Genomic DNA, 19567 nt, shown 5'->3' with positions numbered 1-19567 from the left:
AACAGGCCATTTTTAAGTGACTGACATGGAAGCAAACATACCGGAATAACCAGAAAACGTTTGTGTGGAAGGTCAGGGGAGGAGAAGATTCAAAGTCCAGTGTTTTACTCATTTGAGTTGGATCTGCTCTCTTTTTTTTTTTTTTCTTTTCTTTCCCTGACAAATTTGATGTGTGATTGTTTTAGATTTTTTTTTTTTCAAAATTTATACAAAATAAGCCATGCGTAATTTTTATTAGCGCTTTTAAATCACAATAAAAAACCCTGTCCCTCTCTAATGTCAAGAATGCATTCCACAAGGGTCAAAATACAACTTTCAGAGGAAAAAAAAGCAGAAAAAAAACTCCAATGTTTCCATGTGCCACGTGCGCACGTGAGCCTTCTGCGAAGGGGTTAAAATTACTCATAGTAAAAAATCATCTCCGAGGCGTAGCTCCGCCTCCGGATTGTTGAGTCTGCTATTGCTCACAAATCACACCACTTGAAATCCCGCCTTCCTAACCACCGGGGCCCCCTGGACCCCATGGTCCCACCCACCGGTAGGCCACATTGAAATGGGACTCATGTTGTTGCCAAACATCTCTTTCGTCAGCAGCATCTCACATCACATCACTTTGCTCTTTAGAAACTCTATATTATAATTAAAAAGTAAACTTTGTGTGTTTTAAACCATGGATCCACTCTACGTGTGGTTGGCATTTCTAATCTACTCCCAACATCAAACAAGTAAGTTCACATTCATTTCTTCTATTCTTTTTTTGTGTACAAATTCTAACACATTTCAGATTTCTCTTCTGGTAAGATTCATATTCTTTCAAATAAATACAGGTCTGTAAAGGCTTTAAATTGCCCACTCTTTTTACTGTACCGGATGCCAGATGATGGAGGTTTGTGGGGCGGCGGAAGGGGGGGGGGGTGGTTAGACTTAGACTTAGACAGACTTTATTGTCCTGCAGACAATCAGATTCAGGACAGTCGGTCATTCTTAAAGTGGAAGTTGAGCCACTTGATTTTTTGTTGAACTCTTCAAATCCACCATGGGAATATTTGGAGGCACGATGATGACTGTATTTGTCCAACATGAAGATTGGTTGGTTTCTTCCCGCGCCATCCCCAAGCCCAACCCCCCCGCATGCACTTTTTTTTTTGTAACTTGGAAAGTGTGCAAATGAATGGAATTCCTTCAACCCACCCTCCAATACCAACACAGTTTCAGTTTTGGTCAGACCTGTATGTTGATTTTGAGAAATAGTCAAAACGGGTTCAAACTGACATGCAGTCTCAGAGTGTTCTTTTTTCAAATCTGTATTTGTTTTTTAATGCCCTTAAAGTTCACAGCGTTCTGGATTTTTTTCTCCCAAGTGATCAATCAAACACAACAAAATTTGGCAGTACATTTCTTCTCCAAATATTGGTTTTATTCCCAGTCAATGACGCCAGCGATGAATCAATGTTGTCTTTCTTGACCTTTAAACTCAATTGATAAATGTGCAGCCATGGTGAACTCAATTATTAACTCGATCACAAATACTTTGCAATATGTCTTGTGTTGTGATGTTCAAACATTTCAACTTCCTGTTTAAGTGCTTAAGAACTCAAACTTCCTGACTTTTCCACAACAACAGAGACTTCCAGCGCTGCCAAATGCGCCAGATGTTAGTCTTGTGATTTATAGCTCTGAAAGTTATCCATAGCAATAAAGAGTCAAATTCTTTCAAGTCACGTTTTCCATCTAACCTGGCACGAATTCAAGCAACGATTTGACTATATCCATCCATTCATTTCCCCAAGTGCTTATCCTCACTGAGGTCACCATCTTTATAAATTGTCTCTTCAGTAGCTCCATTATAGATGGAGGTTAGTAGGCCAACCTATTTTCTTTTCCAGCAGATGACCCATGAAGCACCCATGACCTTTAGAATACGATATTCTTTTGACATTTCCATCTGCTGATAATGAAAGTATTCTTGCACCGAGACTCTTTTCTTTTGACTCGGTGATGTTGAAACAAGTATTGACATGTAAGACTCACCAGATTTTATTTCCCCAACTCTGACTAATGCCAATCTGGCAGCTCTACATTGTGTTGCCCTTGTTAACTCATCCCAGCACAAAATGGCTCATTTGACGTCTATAGAAAGACAAAATCCCAAACAAAGTATCTTTTTGGAATACTGGACAAATTGTAATTTTGTTACTACCCATTTTCAGCAAGTGCCCTGACAACATGCGACAACAAGTTCTCCTGTGGGAATGGGAGATGCATCACAGCCAGATGGGCGTGTGACGGCACGGATGACTGCGGAGATGGCACGGACGAGCTTCCTGAAACTTGCTGTAAGTCTGAAAAGAAGACCTCCAATCACTCCCCCCTCCCTCCTGTGTGATGATTTATAGAATCATGTCTTCCAGTGGCCAAAACATGTCGAGCAACAGATTTCAGTTGCGCCGATCGCTTTTACCGGTGTGTACCAAACACTTGGCGCTGTGATGGCAACCCGGACTGTGAGAATGGAGCTGATGAAGAGCACTGTGGTGAGAAATCTGCACACAGCATATTTTTTTAATATCATTATATTTATTGATTATATCTTTCAATATTATTTAGTAATTGTCTCCTTCCTATTAGAGCCCAAAAACCTCACAGTATTATCTACCGTATTTTCCGGCCTATAAGGCGCACTGGACTATAAGGTGCACCTTCAATGAATGGCCCATTTTAAAACTTTATCCTTATATAAGGCGCACCGGACTATAAGGCGCACCATTAATGCATCATGTCAGATTTTTAATCCAAATCAAATCATTCTCCATTTTATCTTTATTTCAACTTCAGACGGAACAAATTACTTTATAATCATAAAATAATGATCCATAGTCTTTTTGAGTCATGATTCATAATCTTCAGCGGGCCACTTATGATTGATTTCATGACACAATACTTTGGGCCAGTTTGAATTTAGGAATTTGGTCCATATATAAGGCGCACCGGACTATAAGGCGCACTGTTGGTTTTTGAGAAAATTTTAGGTTTTTAGGTGCGCCTTATAGGGCGGAAAATACGGTATATTCTATTTTTTAATATTTATTTGAAATAATTGTCTCCTTCCTATCAGCGCCCAAGAACTGCACAAGCACAGAATTCCGCTGCACAAACGGCCAGTGTGTGTCCACCTCCTTTGTGTGCGACGAGGAAGCAGACTGCGACGACGGCAGCGACGAAGCCTCCTGTCCACCGGTTACGTGCAGCAGTGCTTCTTTTCAGTGCAACAACAGCGTTTGCATTCCACGTTTGTGGGCCTGCGACGGCGATACGGACTGTGCGGACGGCTCGGACGAGTGGCAGCAGAACTGCCGTACCCCGGGACATGCCTCTTTGCCAATTCACCGCTGCTCTTCCCTGGAATTCCGCTGCGGGAGTGGGGAGTGCATTCACGGAAACTGGAGGTGTGATGGAGGAGCTGATTGCCTCGATCGATCCGACGAAGCTGACTGTGGTATGTGTTTGCTTGGAATTCTTTTCCCTAACCGGGATATTAAGAAAATGTTGATTTCAACCCTCTAGTCCGTCCCACCTGCCGCCCTGATGAATTCCAATGCGATGATGGCGCTTGCATTCACGGAAGCCTCCAATGCGACCATCGTTATGACTGCAGGGACATGAGTGATGAAAGAGGCTGTGTCAATGGTATGAAGCCAACTCCCACTACGGCCACTTGCTCCTCATTTACTGACATTATTTTCCGCACAGCAACTGAATGTGACGGCACGAGCAATTTCAAATGTCACAGCGGCGAGTGTATCAGCATGGATAAGGTCTGCAACAAGGAACGTGATTGCAGGGATTGGTCAGATGAGCCTTTGAGGGAATGTAGTGAGTATTGAGATTGTTGACAATATCCACCCATTATGTCCTCATTCTAAAAATCAATCTTCAGGCTTCAACGAATGTCTCTTCAACAACGGCGGCTGCTCTCATATCTGCAAGAACCTTAAAATTGGTTTTGAGTGTCTTTGCCCCGCTGGATATCGACTGGCCAGTACAAATCACTGCGAAGGTAAAAACAAAAGATTCCCCCAATCGCATCCGCCATTGATAGCCAAAACCTGAATTTCATGCGATTATCATTTCTCATCAGATATTGATGAGTGCGCCAATCCAGACAGCTGCAGTCAGATCTGCGTTAACCAGATGGGCAGTTACAAATGCGAGTGTGAAGAAGGTTACCAAGTCGACCCCTCGACCAAAGCCTGCAAAGCCATTGGTAAACATCCATGACTTCTCTCTGAATAGAAATTTTAAGATGAATATAACAAGAGCATCCATTATAATCTTATAGGAACAATCGCTTACCTTATCTTCACCAATCGCCATGAAGTCAGAAAGATGACCTTGGACAAAAGTGAATACACGCAGGTCATTCCTCGTCTAAAAAACGCTGTGGCTTTGGACATGGACATGGCCACCCAAGAAATCTTCTGGTCAGATATCTCCCTAAAGAAGATCTACAGGTAAGGAAGATTTGATTTCATGATGGGTTCTGGTATGCTTCCATTTTCCATGCAAAAATATTTTTCACTTTGATTCCAGAACACAAATGGATTCAGCAGCTGACTCTACTCACCACACCGAAATGGTTTCTAATGACATCGATGCACCCGAGGGTGTTGCCTTCGACTGGATCCATCGCAACCTCTATTGGACCGATAGCATTCGTAGCACCGTTTCTGTGGTAACCGCTGACGGTCATCGTCGGAAAACTCTCTTTTCCCGAGGCGTATCTAAACCCCGAGCGATTGCGGTTGACCCTTACAGCAAGTAAGAATCATCTTGACACTTCTTATTTCACTGTTGTGATTATTTATGTGTGTAAATGTCTCTCCAGCTTTGTTTACTGGACTGACTGGGGGAATCCTGCTAAAATCGAAAAGGGAGGTCTGAATGGAGGCGACCGCATCGCTCTGGTTTCTGACAACATCGTGTGGCCCAATGGAATCACACTCGGTACAGCCAAACTTCTCGTCCCTCCTGTCTATTTGAAGTATCATTGACTGACCTGCTCCCATTTCCTAGACCTGTTGAACCAGCGGCTCTACTGGGTGGACTCAAAGTTGCACACCCTCTCCAGTATCGATGCACAGGGTGGTGGGAGGCACACCATTATTATTGATGAACATAAGCTCAGCCACCCGTTGGGAATCACTGTTTTTGAGGTACTTAAAAATTGGTTTGTGGTGTCTATGGAGTTGTCAAAAAGAACTTTTCTCCTTCAGGAAAAGGTGTTCTGGACAGATGTCAGTAACAATGCCATCTTCAGTGCTAATAGATTGACTGGCAGAGACATCATTCCAGTGGCAGAGCATTTATCTTCTCCAGAAGATATCATTCTGTACCATAATCTTAAACAGCCTGCTGGTATGTCAACATTTGGTTTGTTATGATTAGCTCGTCATCAGTGTTGGCTTCTAATTTGAAAGCCTTGGACATTTTTGTTTGGTAAAACAAACGGAAAACTGTCTTTTCAAATATTGCCGCAAATTTTGCAGGGAGAGACTGGTGTCAGGTGTCTAATAATGACTGTGAATTCATGTGCCTGGGAGCTCCACAAGTTGGAAGACGTCCTCCTAAATATACCTGTGTCTGTCCTGATAACATGATGCTAGCAAGTGATATGAGGAGTTGTGTCCCAGGTATGTCAGATCTAACTCAATTTGGATTTTATTATATTCCACGCACTTACTGACTTTTTTTGTTAATTATATTCTACTAGTGGTGTCAACACCCGCAGCTCCCATGCATCCTCAAATTCCAACCACCAACCAACCAGCTCTGCTCACAGTCCCACCCAAGTCTCACACCACCATTGCTCCCATCATAAGCACAAGACTTGTGATCAAACCCATGACAAGCACCTCCAGGCCTCTGCTCAGAACCAGCACACCCGAAATGAGGAGAACTTCACCACAGCCAATGAAACCCAAAGCCGCCCAGACCACCACACAAACCCCGGTCACGTTTCAAGGTCTTAAAAAGTGATCATGTAAATGCTTCAATGTAACATTGCTGGTTACAGTTATCTGATGATGTCCATTTATTCTCCAGACCTTCACCATGACTCTTCTGCAGTGCTACCTACGACATCCTCCAGCACCCCAATTACTTTATACATTGTCCTACCTTTGGGTAAGTCACCTTGGGTCTCAGAAACCAATCTTGTTATGCCAGTCCATTGTATCAAACTTCACTCTGGTTTGTGTAGTGATCATTTGTATGCTGGCTGTGGCTGGTGTGCTGCTGTGGAAGAACTACAAGATCAAAAACACCAACACGATCCACTTTGACAACCCTGTCTACCAAAAAACCACAGAGGACCAAGTGCATATTTGGAGGAACGACACCTCCGATGGGTATTCCTACCCAAGAGTAAGTCGATTAGTCTCATAGCTAGTCCGGTCAGTTTAGTAATAACAGTAGTTAAGCTTTGTTTGATGTCTGATGATATATTTTTTGTCTTATCAGAAACAAGTTGTAAGTCTGAATGAAGAGGCGGACAACCCAACATTCAATGAAAACTAGCTTGACCTCTTGTGGCTTACGAGATGGAATTCCAAGAAGCTTTATCATTCCACTCTATCGGCACAGAACAACAAAACCTCTAAGAAATTCAGGTTTCATTCCTTTTGGTCATTCTTGCAAGTTGGAGTTTTTCATGAAAAGAAAAGGGAATTTTTATTTGGACTGTGAAAATAAAACCGAAGCCATATTTAGCTTGGTTTATGTGCTTAGCCTAGAAGTTTTTTTGGGGGGAATATATTTTTTAATGAATATATGGCAGGCACGGCACATTATCGTTTATTTAGATTTAAATTGAAGCGACCCTTTAAGCTCCTAAATGAATGCAAGTTTTGCACTTTAAGATCAAAGTTACGATTTGTGGCTTCATAGTGAACTGCACAAATATGAATGGACTTATTATCTTCTCTCCAGACAACTGGGCATTTTCTCTCTCTTCTTGAATCAGAAACAAGATCATTTTATTTGAAACCAAACTTTTAGGATTGCTTCATGTTTAATGTGCTTTGTTCCAGAAATGCGTGAGACTGCTAACTATTTTGCTTGAAAGAATTTCTGTGTAATTATCATTAGAACAGCAATCACCTCAGTGTTGATTAAAAATAATCACTCAGTGAGAGTGAGGACCTCAAGTAATGCTGCACGCTGGTTTGTGCCTTGAATAATACGTCAGCCACATGTAGCTCCGATCTTCTGTTCTTTTGATCAGAGTCATTTGTTTCAATTCTAACTTGAGTCTGAAGAGGACCGATGCATTCCTCGGAATAGCTTTGATGCAACCATGTGTGACCAGTAGGGCTGAGCCTAATGCGTTGTGTATATTTATAACCTCCCTCAGGAGAAAAACTTATCGCAGAATTCCTGACAGAAGAAAAACATCACAGTCTTTTTTGAGCTCCTGGTCTTTGCATTGTGATGGTGCTTTTTAATGTTTCTCAAAAGTCTATGTTGGTGTTATTGTACAAGAGAGAATTTGTATAAAATCAATGACTTGTTACACCTCAAAGAGATTGTTATGATGTTCACAGGGGAAGATAATTTTTTGTGTAGATGTACATACATGTATTTTTTTTTCTTTCACCCCAAAAGGTTATGTGTATTTAAATAGGGTGTTCATAAATGTAAATAATTGTTCTGTGTTTAGGAAATGATATCTATGCTGGAACCTTTGTTGTCAGCATTTATTGTATATAAATAAATACTTCTATTTATTACAAATCCTGTGTGGACTCTTGTATTTGTTTATGATGGGTATTGCTTTGCTTTACTTTGCAAATGAAAAACTTTAACATATGGTCATCGTTGAATGGAATCCATTTTTAAAAGTCAAGAATGAATGCACATTTGGGAGGCATATGTGATGGTTTTCTTCATTGTCTTTGAATTCCTCATTTTATATGGTGAACCACATTGTTTAAAAGATATGTGTGGGACAGTTTTGATATACGGCTTTTTTTTATGTGCAGTAGGATATTTCAGTTTAACAGCAGGGTCAGACACGTGACCTAAAACGTGATGTTTTGTTTGGTGCTCTCTATTTGGAGAGGGATAAGAGTCCTTCTTTGAAAAGAATAGACCATTTCCGAGAAAGTAAAGACGACACGGTGCAAATCAAAACCCAAGGGATTTTTTTTGTGGCTTCTTGAAAATCCTCCTACACTCTGAGATCACATTTATTTGGAATACAAACAGTGTGAGAAGTTCAGCGGGGATGGAGTGGAAAATGTTTATCTTCCTAATCCAGGTCCAGAAAGTAAAAAGTTTGTCTTTGGCCACAAGTAATGTTCTGGCTAGCTGTAACCGGTGTCACTTTTGTTTATCAAAAGCTTATCCTTGACGTAGGGAAGACCGACCAGTGGGGTGATCAGAGAGCTCCACCCCTGGGCCTACTTTCCTGTACTTGGTAAAAACAAAAAAATCAAATTTTCTGCAAAAAGGCATGGCTATTTTTTCAGCAGATGCATATGGCATCCATACTATTGCGATGACGGCTCTTCATGGACAAAGTTCAAGGCTGAGCATGAATGGAAGTGTAGGGAGCCTGATAACGGGAAAGGGTGCCATGACACTTCACACCATATGTGCCTGTTACATGCAACATGAACACTCTAGGATGATGAGAACAAACGCTGTAGAAAATTTGCTCCTAAATTTGATCAGGTTGTTTTCAGAGTAGACTGGACTTGTGTTTGCACTCTGCTTCATCACGGGCCTTTCACCTACTGTCATTGTGGACCGTCAATATTTAGTCCGCATGAACATCCTATCCCTAAAATAGGTCAATTAAATCTGATTGCCCAGATGTTTGTTTGATGCCAGCAAACCTAACTCAAGGTTCATTTTATCAATGAAGTTTCAAATACCCCCTACGTCAATATCCTTTAGGTTAAGCAGTTTGTTAGTATATGTTTTGGTAATATGATGACGCCCCTACCACTCATTTACGTCATTTGGCCTTGCCGGCAGAGATAAACGGGAGAAACATAACAAGATTTGCATTGATTTGAATCTTATGTAAATAATAGCTTGTTAGGTCACCAAATGATTCCCGAGCGCGGCATCGCTACTGCTCCCCTCTCCCCCAATGTTTGTGTACTACAGTAATAAAATGTGTATATAATCTGTGTAATATTGATTTCCTACGTCATTAGGATATATTCAGTACGAGCACGCCCTCTACGGGAGAACCCGGGTACTGCACCGGAAACCACATGGTACCACTCTGCACGCGCTTGCCGAGTACTATGATGCTAGTTTCACCATCTTTTATAATATAAACGCGTTCTAAAGCCAAACCGTATCATGTCTGATGAAGAAGGTTTTAGAATCAACACAGAATTCGCAAAGAGATATGACATCTACAGACAGAAGGAAGAGCTGCAGAAGTGTAAGTTTATGTTAGCTAACGCTGGCTAAAACTTTCGTTGCATGTGCTAACGTGGACAGCGATGGCTATTTCTTGGCTGATTTCTGTTTTTGACTTTAATTTTATGTGTCGGGGTGCAGTGAAGGATCGTTTTGGAGACCGAGAAGTGAACGATTATTCCGAATCGACCGAATCCAGTTCGGATGAGAGTGAAGTGGTTAGCATCGCTTTCTCCTCTTTTGATTCTCTGCAAAAGTAAATCGGTGTAATAATTGAGCTTCAATCCTCCAGGACTTGGATCCAGAGGTTGAAAGGGACTTTTACAGGACATTGTCACTCTTGAAGAAGAAAGACCCGAAGATCTATCAGGAAGATGCCAAATTCTACTCAGGTTATTAACTCATTTTGAATTTTGTGTTCGCCATTCTCACTGACTAAATGATTTGTGTCCTTCTCTTAGACACACCAAACGATGATGTCAAACCATCAACCTCAAAGTCAAAAGTAAAGCCCATGTACCTGAAGGACTATGAGCGTAAAGTCATTCTGGAGAAGGAGGGGTATGTGACCCATTAAAATGTGATTTATATCTGCAGCGCTGAAAATATTTGTCCACCATTTTTTTTAAATGCAATATATTTGATTTTTTTCAAGAAAATACGACGACGAGGATAGTGACAGTGATGATGAGGAGGCAGCCAAAAGACGAGCGGTGGGTATCGTCATGAACCAAAACAGCAGTTAAGCAATTTGGACATGTTTGTAATTGTTCTTTTTCTTTCTTAGAGGGCCTCTTCCCCCAGCTACATTCAGGAGCAGAAGCAGTTGAAAGAAAGGTACTAAATATATTTTTTAATGCTAAACCAAATCAAGTCAATTCATTTTAACAACCAACCACATGTGATAATAGCTCAAATCCGAACAACTAACAAACCCTGACTGCAACCGTTTCTTTCAGTTTACGCAAGTTCGTCCACGAGAGCGATGATGATGATGACGGCAAGAATAGTAGTGGAGAAGAAGTTTCCCAGCTGTTAACTAGGAGGATAAAAACACAGGAGGAAAAGGTCAGGTTTTATTACTTAAGTTTAATAACATCACACATGCACATTTAACACACAATAAATAAAAGATCTCAATGTGGTCCATATGTTTATAGGACAAAGAGGAAGCGGACTATTTGGAGTGGCTCAAAGGGCAGGCTGATTTTGATGGACCAGAGGAGGTGAAGGACATGGTAAGGTCAAAGATATATATAAAAATAAAAAAAACATGTACTGTCCACATGAAAATATTTGCAGAGGTTCAACACAGCATTTGGTGGTGTTAGAAATTGTGATAAAAGTTGCATTTCTTCATTCCTCTTTTTTTCCCAAGTCTGTGAGCTCACAAAACTATGATGATAATGTTGTGACAGAAATATCTACGAGACTACTGGAATGATCCAAAACTGGATGAGAAGGAATGTTTCCTCCGAGACTACGTTCTAAACAAACGCTACAAAGATGACGACGATGATGATGATGATGAGAGGTGATTTCTTTTTTTGTTCCCTCCATTTGTCTTCCTATTTCACTGTCTTATTTTTTGAAGGATCCCGACCTACGAGGAGGTGGTCCAGGACGATGTGGAGGATTCCGAAGAGGAAGGCGAGACGTTCTTGGAGCGACAGCAGCTTTTTGAGAGAAGCTATAATTTCCGTTTTGAGGAGCCCGATGCTCATCAAATCAAGAGCTACCCTCGCAACATCGCCACCTCGGTGCGCACCAAAGACGATCGCAGGAAACGCAAAAGGGAGGAAGTGAAAGAAAGGAAGAAAATGGTACGTAAACAGGAGCACGGCAAAATTTGATCTATTGGGCCTCTCATGGTTTTTTTTTTTTCACAACTCCCTCAGGAGAAACAGCAAAAACGGGAGCAGCTGAAGCAACTGAAGAACTTGAAGCGAAAAGAGATCATGGAGAAGCTGAAGACTCTTCAGGCGCTCACCGGCAATGACGATCTGGCTTTTAGTCATGCTGATCTGGATGGAGACTTTGATCCAAATCATCATGACCAGCTCATGCAGGTGGGCGCACAGTTATTCCAGAATCAATTTTGTACCCATTAATTTCAAACTGAGCTCCGCGAAGTAATGCCGACCAATCACGTGTATGAACCTTCTCTGTGTTTGCAGAAATTCTTTGGAGATAATTACTATGAAGAGCAGGAAGAGGAGAAGCCTCAGTTTGAAGATGACGATAATCTTGAGGGTAAAGTTACTATTTTGAATGAGTTGCTGCTCCTGTTTAGTTTTTTAACCACATTATTGCTTAATACAAAGTTGTTTTCTTCTCTCTGTGTCAAACAGAGCACTGGAACTGGGACACGTGGACAGGAGAAGAGCGAGAAGAAACGTACGAAGACGAGGCCGATTACGACGCCTCGGAGCCGCACTGCGATGACCAGGATTTCATTGTAAGCTCATTCTTTGCAAGGTTAGAAACGTGAAGAGACATCTTCTCGTGAATTCAAACAGATGGATGCCGACTACGATCCCAGCCAGCACAGCGAGTCGAAAAAGAAGAAAAAGGAGAGGAAGAAAATGAAGAAGGAAGATCTACCTCAAATGGGCAAGAAGAGAAAGAAGTCTCAATTTGCAGAAGCGGTCATGAAAAGCAAGCCTGTATTCGATCCTCGTAAGTGCAAAAATGGACCATTTTAATACTTCATCCGTGTAAATGAATACTTTTTATATTTCAGAGGAGAAGAGCTTCGAGCAATACCTGGATGAATACTATAAACTGGACTACGAGGACGTCATCGACGACCTCCCGTGCAGGTTTCGGTACAGGCAGGTCCTGCCCAATGACTTTGGTCTGTCCACCGATGAGGTACGCACAAACACTTTTGCAATCTGGAAAGCCACAGTCAAGTCCGTGTCATTAACGATGGCCCAATCCGGGCTGGTGCAGTGGAACATTTTTCCAAGACATAGCATTCTTCTAATGGTGCTGCAATGATGAGCCATGTGGATGATCTGGTATTGCCTCCTTCAGGGGAGAGCTCTGACCAGGGAATGATCGTGAACTTTAATCTTCTCTCTGAGCAGACCACATTGTGTCTTAGCTATATCAATGTTTTAATGAGACTTGAAGGATGGGCTCTCTCAATTCCGCAGATCTTGAGTGCTGAGGATAAGGAACTCAATCGATGGTGCTCTCTGAGGAAGACCTGCATGTTCAGGTACTGAGCCGGACAGTACAGTGACAGGCCGTTCACAACCCTTAGGTGTATTTTCAAGCTGATTTTATTTGATTTTCTTCCTTTCTAGATCTGACCAGGAAGAGATGAATGATTTGAGGAACTTCAAGTTGAAATCACAGAATTTTAAGAAGAGAAAAGAAATACTAGTTTCTTTGTATTCTGAGTGAGTTGTACACAGTGTGGTCCATGTACGTATGGCTGATAAAAAAAAAAATCTTACATCTTGATCTCCTCTTCACCAGAAACAATAATGAAGTGTCAACTGCAAAATCCACAATGGGAAAGAAACGACGCGACCGTGTGAAAAATGCTGAACGACGCAACAGAGAAGACGAGGACGGCGCCACAGCCTCAATGATGGACACATCGGACGAGACCGCCCAAACTCTTCGGCAGTCTGGGTCGGATGAAGAGGGACCAGAGGAGGAGTTTCTCAAGAAGAAGCTCAAATTAGAGGACACATCGGAGGAGGAGGTTGGGTCTAATGTAGAGGAACCAGAGGAGGAGATCAAACTCGAGGAGAAAGCCAAGCCACCGGCTGCCGATGACAAAGTTCACGTTAAAGACGTAGCCAAGACAAAATTGGCCAAGAAGAAGCAAAAGCAATCAGGTGGACGCGGCAAACGAACGGTCGGAGTGAAAATAGGAGATCAGGAGTTTAGTAAACAAAGACTGAAGGCATATGGTTTGAATCCCAAGAGACTGTTCTTCAGACAGCTTGGAAGGCAAAGACGGAAAGATCAACAGAAGAAAGAGAAGCAGAAAAACAAGACTGCTTAATAGTCTTAACAGTCACTAAATACTAGACTGCAGCTGTAACTCACATTTTCATAGATCAGATGACATTTAATTTTCCACTTTTGTTCAATCTTCAATAAAAGTACTATATCATGTATTGTTTCAAATGGTGATATTTGATCTTATTTGCTCTGAATTATTTTAAATTAAAATTTAAAAATATCAGAGTTTAGACTCCAGTGGTCGAAACATGTCTGGGCCACACGACTTGTTCTTTGAGATTAAATGAGAACGCAACGGTTAATTATCTTTTTGTGTTTTACATTGTATCACGCAAATATTTGCTCACTCCTGGGCAGCAGGGGGCGGTATGACAACACCAAGGCGACCCGACTTCGCTTTTGCGCTAAAAAGAAGACCGGGCCCAGTGGCGCCTATTTGAATCAAGGAGCAACACGGAAGGTATGTCGATCATTTCACTCTAAAATCTTTCGAAAGTTAATTAGTCTACTAGTAAGACATTAACGAGTATGACATTAAGACAGCATTTTTGTCGGTTTTAAGCATCGCCGTAACGGTTATCAACGGCGATGCAAGCAACAAAAGACGTTGACTTGAGGCGTGTCGTCATCAGCGGAAATTAAAAATAAAAGCTACAAATGCCTGAAATTTTGAATTAAGTACGATAAAGTAATGGTGACTTACCATCATTGTGCTTCTCTTATTTTTCTTTCTTTCCAGTGTCATCAAAATGTCACTGAATAACTTCCAAGACATTCAGGAATCTCTGGATGCACTGGTGGACTTGACCAGCAGTCAACCTGAGATACTAACTCAGATGAGAGCTGCGCAGCAGACCTTTTATGATCGACATGTGGAGACAAAAGAGACAGTGATGCAGATTTTAAAAGGCATGCATTCATTTAAATAGTTATGACTATACTGTGTTTTCAGTTTTGGGTCTAACTGCAGCTGCTTTGTACCACAATGAAGTTGGCGTACACCCATTTTGTCTTTTAAATTTATTCTTCAGACACTTTTGGGTCCACTCTTTTTTTTTTTTCAATTACTTTTCTTTTACAGATGTGACTCAGCAAGAGGAGGTTGTAGTCCACCACCTTACTGACATGAAGGAGAAGAAGATGCTACAGGAAAAAGAGCAGGAGAACCTGGACGATCAGCTGAGGCAGTTAACTGCCAAGAATCAAATGTTGGACTCAGAATTGCGGTATCCTTTAACACTGCAGGTTTTTACTACGTACAATATTACAATTTAGAGACCACCCCTGACTCAAAAATTGACTTGGACCTGTGTTGCAGTGAAAGATGAATCTTTGTTAGCATCCTCAACCCCAATCTCAGGTTCCTGCAGAGCGAGTTGGAACGACTGAGGAGCCCGGACGACGAGCTCACAATGTTGCAGAATGAGGTGGACGAAGACACCACAGAGATCATCCCTTCTGCAATGTACGTGTCCACTTTTCAGTCATTGCTAGGGTAGTTTGCAGTGTAATGTAGTCTCACTTCAGATACCATGTGAATATTCCAAAGCGCTTCTTTTTCTTCCATTGACTGTATTAAGATTTTGCCTCTGTATTTTTTATTTTCTGTCCAACAGATATGTTGCAAAGCTGAACTACCTAATAACCAGGATCGATTGGGAATATGATACAGAGCCGCACATCCTTAAAGGAGGTACTGTCTTGTGATTTCTTCTTGGAGGAAATGGAAGTGTGGGTCTGAGGGTGTTACTAGAACCACGTTTCTCTGCTTGCAGTGCATTATGGGCCAGATGTTGCAACTCCCATCAACATCGACACCACTGTGACATCTCAAAGTGACATAGCTGACCAGTTATGGAGTTTTGTGAGTGATGAGTGGTAGAGGAGTGCGTTTGTCCATCTTGTAAGCAAGCTTTCTGTGTCATTCACTTGTTTAGCCACTAGGTGTCGCTAAGTCTTTATAATATGCAGTTTATTGGTTATTTCTATTATTTTGAGGTAGCAGTTATGCAACTGATAATTTCACTTGTATTTTCTTATTTACTTTTGTACAAATTTAACCATCAATTAAACATTTGAAAACAAGTAGATGAATAGATTTATTCATATATTGTTCTCTTGTATTGCCATTCCTTAATATTTATTTCAGTAGAATTGTTCATCCAAGAAGTGCAACCAGTTCTATTTTAGAACCAATTGGATTTTAGTCAAATTAATACAAACATGTCATTGCTCAAGGGGAAGTCAAATTTTCTTTACAATATGTTCTATGCATTTAAATAAAGCTACACAACAACATTTACCAGTAAGTAAAAAAAAAAACCATTTTAATATTGCAGACTTTGAGCTTGTGGTATCCACACTGTCAATGTTACTAAAATACATGTACAGTATTTAAACAGATGAGTTCATGGTTTTTACGGACCAGAGTGTATAGTACAATCTTTGCGTGGTAGGTGGTGGAAATGTTGACAACTGTTTAGAGAGGTAGGAATTAAAACATCTTTAAAGGAGTTAGTGAGCAGATGTACAAACTGTATATTGTACACACATTTAGTACATTAATTTTCATCTATTGTGTCTGGCATGTTTTTACATAACTGCAATTTTTCCACATTGAAAACCTCGTTTCCAAAAACAATGCTCGACTCGTTCACTCGCGCAACATGTAGACATTTCAAAACAAATAGTTTATTCAGTGCACACGTAGAAACTGACATAACTTAAGAATTTTACATTAAAAACAGTTTTGACGAGCTCACCAGTAACTACATACAGTATTTACAAAAGATAGAACTACAAAATGTTTTCTCATCATGTGCTCAACAAAATACTCACTTCTCTCTTGCTACATGTAAAAGTTAACAGTGCAGCCTGCAGATCGCTCTGTCCATCCAAATCATGCAACTCCCATCAACTTGAACTTGCTCCACAAACAAAGTTCTCTTAAGCCACAGGATACTATCATGCCACTCTTTTTTTTTTTTCTGTCTAGCTTTAATTTCTATCATCCGTGCGTCATCCATCGCTATACGTTCCAAGGACCCCCCCAAAGCAGAAAGCCAACCAAGAGAACCATATGACGTCTTCAGTGTGTCTCAGGGTTGTAGCGTGGGGGGCTCTAGCCTACATTTCTCCTGACCAAAACTCAGATGGCAGAAATTACAAGGTTTTTGGCTGCAGACATTGGGTGTGGATGCTCCATGTTTGCAACAACATATCATTATCTGCTACACAGGGAGCGGAGATATGGCTAAATCTCATGCTCTGGCTTTGGTTACACTCTTTTGGATGGACAGCATAATTGGCTGTAATTTATGTGAAACATCTGTTGAACTCTTCCATTTCAGTTTTTGTTCAAAAGTAAACAGTGGTGAGATGAAATGGCGTTCCCCCAGAAAGTTTAGTTAACACTGGCCTTGAGAAAGGCTCAAGGACCGTTACAGTTGCTTACAATGGTTTTACATTTGTTGAGACCGAATCTGGGCTGGACCTCACTCTCAGGGTCTGGTGCCAGAAGGGTAGAACTGAAGTCATGGGACGACACAGGCGGAGCTACGGGGGGGCCACGGGAGCGCTGGACCCCCCCCTGAAATCTGCTTGGTTACCAAAAGGAACCTCACTATCACATTCATAGTTGAGCAATACCCGAAAGGTTGAGTGCAACGCCGTTCTTGTACCTCCTGACGTGGTTCGTTTTGAAACCATATCTCCTAACCTTTGCTTCCATACAAAGTCAGTGTCATGTCTTGGACAATTTAGGGAAGATGGCTTTTATCGTTGAAGGTGTAAAATTCCCAGAAGACACGGTGGTCTCCACTCCCTCCAGTCTGTGAGAAGCAGCAGCGTCCGTCTTACTGGTGCTGCATTCCAAGAAGGGCATCCCGATCTTCTTCACTTGTCCGTCTTTGGTTAGAAGGCAGCGACTGCAGAGCAGCCTGAGGATGGCTCTCCTCATGTCCTTGCTGGTCAGAGTGTAGATGATGGGATTGAGAAGGGAGTTGAACATGGCGATGCCCAGGAAATAGTCAGCCTTGAAGAGCACTTGACACTGTTTGGTCGGGCAGAAGAAGTCGAGCAACAGCAAGATGAAGAGCGGCAGCCAGCATGCGATGAAGACTCCCAGGACTATGGTGACGGTCTTGAGCAGGGCCATGTACTTTTGGGACTTCCGGCACAGGCCTTTTCTTTGCGGGCCTGAGCCCAGTCTCTGGGTGTTGGACTTAACGATGCGGAAGATGCGCACGTAGAGAACCACAATGGACATGAGGATGGCGATGAAGACGGTGACGCAGAAGAGGATGTAACTCTTGGCGTAGAGCGGCAGGACGGTAGAGCACTGGTCCAGCTGACCCATACAGTTCCAACCCAGAACGGGCAGGACGCCCAGCAGCACGGACAGCACCCAGCTCGCCCCGATCAGGGCGAACATTCGGCCCTGCTTGTCGCCCTGGTACGGCTTCATCCTCACCATGGTAACGTGGCGCTCGATGGCGATGGCCAGGAGACTGACGACGGATGCCGCCAGCATGATGAACACGCCCCCTTCCCTTAGGAACCACAACACGGGGGTCATGCTTAATGTGTTGGCACCAGACGTCATGAGGTTGACCATGTAGGCGAAACCTGCCAACATGTCGGACAGAGTCAGGTTACCCAGTAAATAATACATGGGCACATGGAACTTCTTGTTCTTCCAGATGGCCACGAGCACCACGGCATTTTCTAGAATGATAAGCAGGCAGACCAGCAGAAAGGCAATGGCCTCCGGTTTGAGTCCTTCCTTGTATTTGTTCTCCTTCAGCTTGCCTGTGAAGTTGTAGTGCTCGAGGATGACCGCATTACTCTGGTACTCCCGAAACATCCGAAGCAGGTTTCCTGTTGACGGGGAGAAGCCCATCTCGGATGGAGTTGCCACAGCGTAAGCAACGTGGATAGAATCTGTTGACATGGTACTAGTCTGGAAATTAAATCCTCAGATGTGGGCTGGGTTATATAGTCTTCTGGTGCTGCATTGTTTTCCTCTTTGTAAAGAATTTTATAATGGGGGGAAAAATGAGTCCAACTATGGCATGCAAGTGTTTCCTTTGCTGCGGTCCAATAGGATTTCCTGCGGGTTTGAGAATCTTTCACATTTTTTCACTTCCTGGATTGCACACAAGGGGGCGATGCGAGCCTACCTGCATAGGTCAAGAGAGAGGGGAAAAAGAACATCATTTGAAAAAGAAAGTCATTCAAAAATATTTTCTTGCTTTCATTTTCAAAATATATCTAGAGCTGCATTTTTGCAATTTCACACTAAATAATCATGATGGGAAAAGCCACCACAATTTGAAAATGACAGCTAACCACACGCTGCAATAAATTAAAATAGCAGGGTGGGGGGGAAAATAACTGAATTCTGAATGAGAGTCAATGAAACCGCAAAATATACTAAATTCGAAAAATAACGCTTTATGATGTTTTTTTCTTTGTTTAAAACGCAACAGACCGAATTGCTGAAATCCTAGAAATTTAACAGTATAGTATTACAAAAGATAAAATATATACGGTATTAAAATATAAAGAAATCACGTTTGGATAAAATGTCTCATTTGAACCGAATAGTATTTAAATGTTATTGTGGCGTACGTCCACGAACCGTACATCGTATTTATTACATCTACAATAATAAGAACGGCGCAAAGTAAAATCCGATCAAAGCAGCTTTCAAATTTTCACCCACCTGTAAGCAGGAGGAAAAAAAAGTTAGAAAACTCCAACGAAAAGTTGACAAGTAGCATCGGAAGATGTGACGAGCTTCTCACACGACAGCGACGTGAGTGGGAATGACACGGCCCGGGCCAGCAGTCCACGCTGAGTGGGCTGTCCCTCCTCTAAACGGTGTCCTTCACTCGTTCCTCTCCCTCCCAGAGATGTTTTCGAGTTTGGCTTGAGGCTCGATGGATTTCGGGGAAGAAAATGACGCCATCAGATCAATCTGTTTTAAAAAATAATTTAAACTTTAGTTTTGCAATTGAAAATAAATTGACAAAATTGATTCGGCTGCAGACACCAGAGTAAAACAAGACGAAATAAAAGAAAATACAGTAACAAAAAAAAAAAAAGCATAAAACACAAAAACAGAGTAATTGTAATACAA

At 41.8% G+C, this 19567-nt stretch overlaps 4 protein-coding genes and 1 non-coding gene across 6 annotated transcripts; 4 read left to right on the top strand and 1 right to left on the bottom strand.

Moving 5' to 3' along the window:
- The first annotated feature begins 488 nt into the window (after positions 1–488).
- Positions 489–7791, top strand: ldlra (low density lipoprotein receptor a). Of its 2 annotated transcripts, XM_061304006.1 has the most exons (18): positions 490–725; positions 2211–2336; positions 2412–2534; positions 3116–3496; positions 3565–3687; positions 3751–3873; positions 3938–4057; positions 4139–4264; positions 4340–4511; positions 4591–4818; positions 4886–5004; positions 5074–5213; positions 5274–5415; positions 5547–5690; positions 5771–6022; positions 6103–6183; positions 6260–6423; positions 6520–7791. In XM_061304006.1, the coding sequence occupies exons 1-18, from the start codon at positions 671–673 to the stop codon at positions 6574–6576; spliced, it is 2676 nt and encodes an 891-aa protein (XP_061159990.1). In that variant the 5' UTR covers positions 490–670; the 3' UTR covers positions 6577–7791. The 2 variants fall into 2 exon arrangements, with proteins under 2 accessions (XP_061159989.1, XP_061159990.1); XM_061304005.1 differs by having other exon boundaries at positions 489–725; positions 3565–3873.
- Positions 7792–9266: 1475 nt separating this feature from the next.
- Positions 9267–13578, top strand: kri1 (KRI1 homolog). Its single transcript, XM_061303401.1, has 18 exons — positions 9267–9460; positions 9580–9656; positions 9731–9830; positions 9900–9999; positions 10094–10151; positions 10226–10275; positions 10398–10506; positions 10599–10676; positions 10857–10972; positions 11033–11261; positions 11337–11507; positions 11616–11691; positions 11790–11896; positions 11958–12117; positions 12182–12312; positions 12600–12664; positions 12753–12848; positions 12928–13578. Exons 1-18 carry the CDS (start codon positions 9376–9378, stop codon positions 13463–13465), a joined length of 2346 nt encoding a protein of 781 aa, XP_061159385.1. The 5' UTR covers positions 9267–9375; the 3' UTR covers positions 13466–13578.
- LOC133171044 (Z30 small nucleolar RNA) lies at positions 12433–12530 on the top strand. The gene has a single exon (XR_009718671.1). It is a non-coding gene; the product is annotated as a Z30 small nucleolar RNA (small nucleolar RNA).
- A 189-nt stretch (positions 13579–13767) lies between the features above and the next one.
- spc24 (SPC24 component of NDC80 kinetochore complex) lies at positions 13768–15510 on the top strand. The gene is made up of 6 exons (XM_061303403.1): positions 13768–13885; positions 14165–14334; positions 14507–14651; positions 14786–14890; positions 15042–15118; positions 15201–15510. Exons 2-6 carry the CDS (start codon positions 14175–14177, stop codon positions 15305–15307), a joined length of 594 nt encoding a protein of 197 aa, XP_061159387.1. The 5' UTR covers positions 13768–13885; positions 14165–14174; the 3' UTR covers positions 15308–15510.
- A 221-nt stretch (positions 15511–15731) lies between these two features.
- On the bottom strand, positions 15732–19325 carry s1pr5a (sphingosine-1-phosphate receptor 5a). Its single transcript, XM_061303402.1, has 2 exons — positions 19151–19325; positions 15732–18605 (listed from the first exon to the last, which is right to left on the bottom strand). The coding sequence occupies exon 2, from the start codon at positions 18374–18376 to the stop codon at positions 17168–17170; it is 1209 nt and encodes a 402-aa protein (XP_061159386.1). The 5' UTR covers positions 18377–18605; positions 19151–19325; the 3' UTR covers positions 15732–17167.
- Between the last annotated feature and the right edge of the window lie 242 nt (positions 19326–19567).

This window comes from Syngnathus typhle, linkage group LG17 (genome assembly GCF_033458585.1).
Source record: "Syngnathus typhle isolate RoL2023-S1 ecotype Sweden linkage group LG17, RoL_Styp_1.0, whole genome shotgun sequence".
In the NCBI taxonomy this organism is placed as follows: Eukaryota; Metazoa; Chordata; class Actinopteri; order Syngnathiformes; family Syngnathidae; genus Syngnathus; species Syngnathus typhle.
The sequence above is the reverse complement of the archived record's forward strand: the minus strand, read 5'-3'. Positions and strand labels throughout refer to the sequence as shown.